At 32.9% G+C, this 7,052-nt stretch overlaps 1 protein-coding gene across 1 annotated transcript; it reads right to left on the bottom strand.

The window, feature by feature from the left end:
• Positions 1-236: 236 nt before the first annotated feature.
• Positions 237-1,950, bottom strand: LOC120170809 (gibberellin 2-beta-dioxygenase-like). Its single transcript, XM_039178675.1, has 3 exons — positions 1,332-1,950; positions 892-1,240; positions 237-502 (listed from the first exon to the last, which is right to left on the bottom strand). Exons 1-3 carry the CDS (start codon positions 1,880-1,882, stop codon positions 248-250), a joined length of 1,155 nt encoding a protein of 384 aa, XP_039034606.1. The 5' UTR covers positions 1,883-1,950; the 3' UTR covers positions 237-247.
• Positions 1,951-7,052: the final 5,102 nt, after the last annotated feature.

The following is a 7,052-nucleotide window of genomic DNA, read 5'->3' as shown; positions in this document are numbered from 1 at the left end:
TAAGTCCGCGCCCATAGCAAAATAGATAGATCACACCCATAGCAAAATAGATAGATCTATTTTTGGAGTAACATCATAATGGGAAAAGGGATTATTGTTTACATTGAAAATCCAAGTACAATGGGAAAGTCATGAAAAGGGAAAGGAACAACCTATGTCATTTCCACCTATGGCATAAGCCCTACACTTTTTAGCGGGGAAAAAGGGGTGAATTTTGATAATATTTTGACCACCAGAAAGCTAGAAATCATAGGCCAGAAGCTGTTTTCTCAAACAGGCCAAGCCTATAATCACCCAGCCTTGATTTGTAGGCAGATGTCTTGTATTCCCACCATGTGAACTCCTTGTATAAGCTCTCTTCTCCTTTTGCCATTAATGAGGCTAAAGGCACTATCTTTTCATTCAAAGGTGGTCCTCCGAAGTAGATCATTGAAAGCCTTGAGCTCACGGAGTCTGCCAATACCCTATGCCTCACACTTCTAAGCCTCCCATTTGTCATCACCTGCAACACTCAAAAATCAGTCCACACCCATATAATGTTTGACATTATATTGTTTAAGGAGGACATGTTCGTTGTCTATATCACTAATGATATCTATTTTAAAATTTTCTGTTATTAATATATAGTGTCTTTCTTTAAAAATATTACTATATCCACGTTAATAATACACGAAATTAGTCTACACCCAGACAATAACCCTATGATATTGTCAAGACTCTAAGGTGATTTCAAGAGAGCATGTTGATTGTATTACAATTTCATGATATGGTCATACGTGTATCACATCCAGATAATATGCATGCAAGCAACATGTGAACTTACCTTACAAACATAACGAGATTATGAAATCATCATGCAGTCAATACACTTTTATAAAGATATATATATACCTGCAAGGCATCGCCAACATTGATGAAAAAGGAGGCGTGATCAGGTGGGACTGAAACCCAAGTCTTATCTTTGAGAAATATTTGTAGACCTGAGGTGTTGTTGGATCTCAGTACAGATATAATCTGCGGATCTGTATGCTCCCCGAACCCTATCAAATTCCTACCACTCAATGCTTGAAGCTCCGGGCATGGCGGATAGTGGTTCAGCCTGAAACACGAGTCACTCTTCTCATCTCTCAACGGCCTACTCAACGCATCCCTCGGCTCTATCTTTAAACCATCCGCCATTAGTTCCACCACTTCGAATGTCATTCTCTTCACCGCCTGGATATAGTCATCCACGGCTGAGCTGCTTCATCAAAAAGAAAGGAAAGGTCAAGATTTCAGTGTATCTGCAGGTTGAACAAACTTCAAAACTGGTGAATTTAGCGTTAGATTACCGGAAAATTTCGCGGTTTTCTCTGAAAACGGTGTGGGTTTTTTGGGAAGTGATTTGAGGGTTGGTGTTGAGGAGGAGATACTCAATCCATCCCATATCGCCATTGGAGCCGATCATTTTGCAGCCATAGCCGAAAGGGTCGGGAGGGCCGGCTTTGTCTTTGTAGGACTGGGGGAAATTAAAGAACTTTAGAGCTTCGGTTTCCAATCTGGTGATGAATTCCATTGGGACGCCATGATTGACCAGCTTGAAGAAACCGTATTCCTCGCAAGCTTTGACTATGAGTGTCTTTGCTTCGGGGTCTCGCAGGTTTACCACTGGGATTCCATTGAAAACACTGGTGGTCGGCTTGCATGTTTTGATCAGAGAACAATGGTCTAATGCAGTGGGTTGTGAGTGGACGACCATGGTGTCTGTTTGGAGAGAAAACAGAGGAAAATATGGAAAGAAAAGCAGAGAGAGATGAGAATGGAGAGGTTGTAGGAGGAAAGTGATGGTATTTAAATAAGAAAAAATGGGAGTGGCGTTACTGACTATATAGAGTGGAGACATTTAGCATTGTTTTGTATCTTTGGCAATTTATGCTTTCGAGGAAAAGAAATCCGAATGCAATTTCCTTTTATTTTTCTAATAAAAGAAATCGAAATCGAAACCATGACTTTTCCTTTCTAAAAACATGCATTAATTAGACCTTAGTTGATTGTGCGATTTCGGATATTCATTTTTAGATATTTGATCTGTTTTATGCTTATAAACGATAAATTTACACATCTTTTAATCTTAAAAGTGAAAATAAGTACTTAAATTATTTTGTTTTTTGTTTTAAGCTATTAAATTATATTTCAGTCAAATTAAATACTTAGGTTATTATATTTAATCATTTTAAGTTTATTTTTTTATTTAGAAAAATGTTTTTTCGACCAATAAAACGTTGGCACATCATATAAAATTAGGTACTTATTTTGATAAAAGAAATATTTAGGAATTTGAAGAAAAAAAGACATATTTCAAGGACTTAAAACAGAAAAGTATAGTTTAAGATTTTTTTTTTAGTTTAAGCCTATTTTTTTAGTTTATATATATAATAATAGATTTAAATTCTAATATTTAAATTCATGTCAACTTTATTTTTTACTTTTTAATTTGTTTTTAGACTCGTTATATACGTATTTTTACTACATTTGGATGTCCAATAGATAAGTTAATTAATTCGAATCTTAATAGTTATTTTGGATGTTTAAAAAGTAATAATAAGTAATTAAGGTATCATATTTTTTATTTAGGTATTTTAAATATTTTTTTATTAAAATATATAATTAAAATTATTATATTTTTATCTAGACACTTTAAATATTTTTATACATGTTTATATACAAATTATCAGTGTTAATTATGTTCATGGAATTTGAAAACTCAATGTTATTCATAATTGATTAAAGGTTTTGGTTATATCTTTTTACAAATGAAAATGCTTTAACAGTTCATGCAAATAATCATGTCTCCATTACCAGAATCACAATTATTTATTATTTGATTACAAAACTCAAATGTTAATAATAATGCTTTCTAACAGTCGGTACCGATAATCAAAAGTTAGTATCCATTTTCATGGTTTTTGATGTCGGTTAAATTGATTTAACTAAAAATTGATGATTTAATTGCTTAAATGAATGTATTAAAATCAAAATTATTAAGTTAATCAGTTTAATTTTTATTATTTTTTCAAAATTTAATTTATTATCATTTAATCGAGGCTTTAATTAAATTAATCTATTTAATATTAAATCAAAAGTTAGTTAACTGATTGATTCAATTATCGGTCAAATTTTACAACAATGACCCATATAGTAGCCGGGGCGAAGTCATTTTTTTGAAGTAAAATACACCGTTCATCACTGAATTTTAATTTCTCTCCTATTTCATTCATTGTATTTTTAAATTTTTTTAAATTTATTCATTGAACTTTCGAATTGCTCCTGTTTTAATCACTACAAATTATTTTATTATTATTATTATTATATGACATGGTAATTTTATATATTATTAAATTTAAAATAAATAATAAAATAATATTTTATTATTATTAAATTTAAAATGATTTAAAATAATCACCGTCCCTTCTAGTCATCGTCGATCACCACCTAAGGTTAATTTTATATTTTAAATTATTTTTATATTAAATAATAATAAAAATGTTACATCATATCAAAATAATAGTAAAATAATTAAGAGTGAAAAAACGGGTGTAATTCGAAAGTTTAGTGAGTAAATTGAAAAAATATTAAAAATACAGTGAGTGAAATAGGAAAGAGTAAAGTTTTGTGATGAATGATGTAGTTTACCCTTTTTGTTGTCGAACTTGAATTATAATTTTTATGAGAATTAAACTAGTACAATTTAACATTGTATTGACTTCTAATTTTATAATATCAGGATTGAATCGTAATTTAATAATCTTAGAAGACAAAATATAATTTTATAATTTTAGAAGGATCAAAACAAAACGACCCCAAGAAACACTTTCCCTAAAGGGAAAGAAGCCGACATCAAAACAGCCCGTACCACTAATTATTAGTGTTCAAATTCAATTACGAGATTCGCAGTAATCTATATTTGATTGCAAAACTACAATAAGTGTTAATTATAATGATTTCAACAGTCCGTACCAACAATCAAAAGTTGGCCTCCATTTTCATGGTGTTCGGAATTGAATCGAACGGTTCGGATCGATTAGTTAAATGGATTGAAGCAAACGTTAACGGTCTTATTCTTTTTATTAAATTAAAGTGATTTTAAAGTGATGTATGGTTTAAATATTTTTAATCATTTGATAATTAACGTTCAATTATTATGTTACAATAGTTGATACCCTTATTCTTTTTATTAAATTAAAGTGATTTTAAAGTAATGTTTGTTTTAAATATTTTCAATTATTTGATAATTAACGTTCAATCATCATGTTATAATAGTTGGTGCTCGAACCTATTATCTTTAAAAACAACAACGATTCATTTAAGTACTGATGTATATTAGTTTCGTGCAATCTAAAATTCAATGAGTTGAAATATTTATTTATTTATTCTGTGGGAACTTCGGCAAAACCAATGCGAACATGTAATAATGAGTTGAAATAAAATTAGTAGCGTAGAAGTTTGACATTCGAAGATGATTTTTACTAAGATTTGTTTTGTTTCATGTGAAAATGTAAAATATTTAGTCCTACCAATCAGCTTAGAAATAACATAAAATCAAACAAACAAAACAAAGTATTTTCTTGGAATCATTAGTAAATCAAAGAAGATAAATGGCCTTTAGTGACTAAATTATGAGACACTATGACTGACCTTCCTAAGAAACAAACATCGAGGCAAATGGTATGGAAAATTCAACTTAAATAAAAACAAAATTAATTTGTCAAAATTACCAATAAAATAAATAAATAAAACCCATACATCAATAGATTTTCTCGACAAAGATTTTCACTTGGTCCACACACAAAGTAGAACAAGGAAATACTATGTTGAAATTAAATAGCTTTTAATTAGTTGTTACCAGCAAAATCAAGAAATTAAAATAAGCTAGTTTAGTGGACGAGGAATTGATTAAAAGGTGAGATTGAGACTAATAATTATTAGTTTAACAATTGATTCATGTGAAAGTAAAATAATTCTTTTCACGCTAACAAAAAGAATTGTTGTGTATCTATCACAATTAGTGCGAAAATGTAGAATTAATGTCACGGTCGGTTTCACAAGGACCCAATTTTCAATCCATCACAATTCAATCCTTTTGGACTAGTTGACGAATACAGTATCTAATCCACCCTCAAGAATGGACGTATAGCTTGCTTTTCATTGTAAAAAATATCAAAAAATCATATACGTTTTTTATAATTGAACTTTAATGTACGACACTTTATATATATATTTTACATTAATAGTTAAAACATATAAAAAATTAAATCAAAATAAAAGATAATTACAAATAATTTAAATGGATGAGACCCAAATTTAAATATTAAAAAAATTCAAAATTTTATTAGTCACAAGTTAGGGAAGAATATTTTTCGACATTCTAATCCGAGTATCAAACGAACAATTCAATTAATTTTTATGGAAAATCCTATTATCTCAAGCACCACATCCTCTCCCTCGGACGACCGATCCACCGTGAAACCTCGTCGTCTCAACGATGATCCCCTGACGCTGGCGGTACCACACCGGATATGATGGAAACTTCCATTACTCTCCCCCTTTTATAATGACAAACCGGTTGGTGATACTACTTCTGCCATTCCCAATGATGATGAAATCATCGATGAAGACGATCTAGAACTTCAAGAAGGCGACATTACTAAATGCATCGTCAATGGTATGATCTTTATTAATTTTTCAAATCGAATCCAAGCCCTAGCGAAAAAAAGCCTCGATCAAACACTCGTGGTCAAACTCCTTGGCCGTCGAATCAGATACACAACTCTCCGAAACAAGATTTATAAAATCTGAAAACCATCCCAACCGATCAAACTAATGAACATAGAACACAACTACTTCATGGTTTCTTTCCACACTCGATCCGATTTTGTTAAAGCCCTCACCGATGACCCCTGGATAATTTTCAGACATTATTTAACAGTTGAACCTTGGTCCCTGGACTTTGCCATCACCCAACCATACCCGAGCAAAATAATTGCTTGGATCTGATTACCCGGATTACCCATGACTTTGTATAAATGTAGCCTCATTACTGAAATCGGAGAGTGCATCGGACGCGTCATTCTTATTGATTTCCAAATCGAAATTAACCGACGCGGTCGTTTCGCTCAGATAGCCGTTTGAGTCGATCTCAATAAACCTCTCATCTCGAAGATCCTGATAAATAAGCGTGTTCAAATAGCCGAGTACGAATCTCCCCAACCATTTGTTTCAACTGTGGTAAATATGGCCATAACACTACCACCTGTTCTCTCCCCCAAACGACCACCATTGATAATCCCGATCAAGGAGTGAATAAAAATCCGAATGTGCCTCCCTCAACAGCCAAGGAAAACTTCAGACCATGGATGATGGTGGAGCGAAAGCCTCAAAGATCCACCAAGCTACAACAGGATCACCCAACTCATAAACAGGGCAGTGTAATTAACGACTCACGTTTTAACCTCATTTATGATGCAACTGATGATGATTTTGATATATATGTACAATCTGTTTCTCCATCGCAGGTTCATAAATCACATAATGCTGATATTAGCTCCTCTCACGTCAAAAAAGCTTCCAAGGGCAAAACGTCTACCCTTCCAAATGCTAAGACCAACCTGGAAAGACTGCCATAGTGATACGTAACCCCAACTACTCCCAACGTCACTCACCATGTTAACAAGGCACCACCCAGTAATTCCCCCATACACCGCATTAACCCCCAAGCAACCGTTCTATCTCGCTCTGCCACTCCCCTAGATCATTCGAAACACGCCACCATTATCATCTCCTAAAATGCCGACCCTAATATTGTCCAAGACAACGATGACTTTATTACGGGTGAACCCTTAAATAACGACAACCGATCTAATCCCCTTCAAAGTACGTCGACCGTGATGCACATGGCCTCCTCAATCCCACCTGAGCCTTTAAATTGCTCAGCTGTTCAATCCAACCCTGGTCATGACATCACATGGCTATGTCCAAGTGACGGTTTGTGTACTTTTCATTTATCATACTTTTAA

Source organism: Hibiscus syriacus, unplaced genomic scaffold (genome assembly GCF_006381635.1).
Source record: "Hibiscus syriacus cultivar Baekdansim isolate YM2019G1 unplaced genomic scaffold, ASM638163v2 tig00111794_pilon, whole genome shotgun sequence".
Lineage (NCBI taxonomy): Eukaryota > Viridiplantae > Streptophyta > Magnoliopsida > Malvales > Malvaceae > Hibiscus > Hibiscus syriacus.
This window is presented reverse-complemented; position numbering and strand designations above follow the sequence as displayed.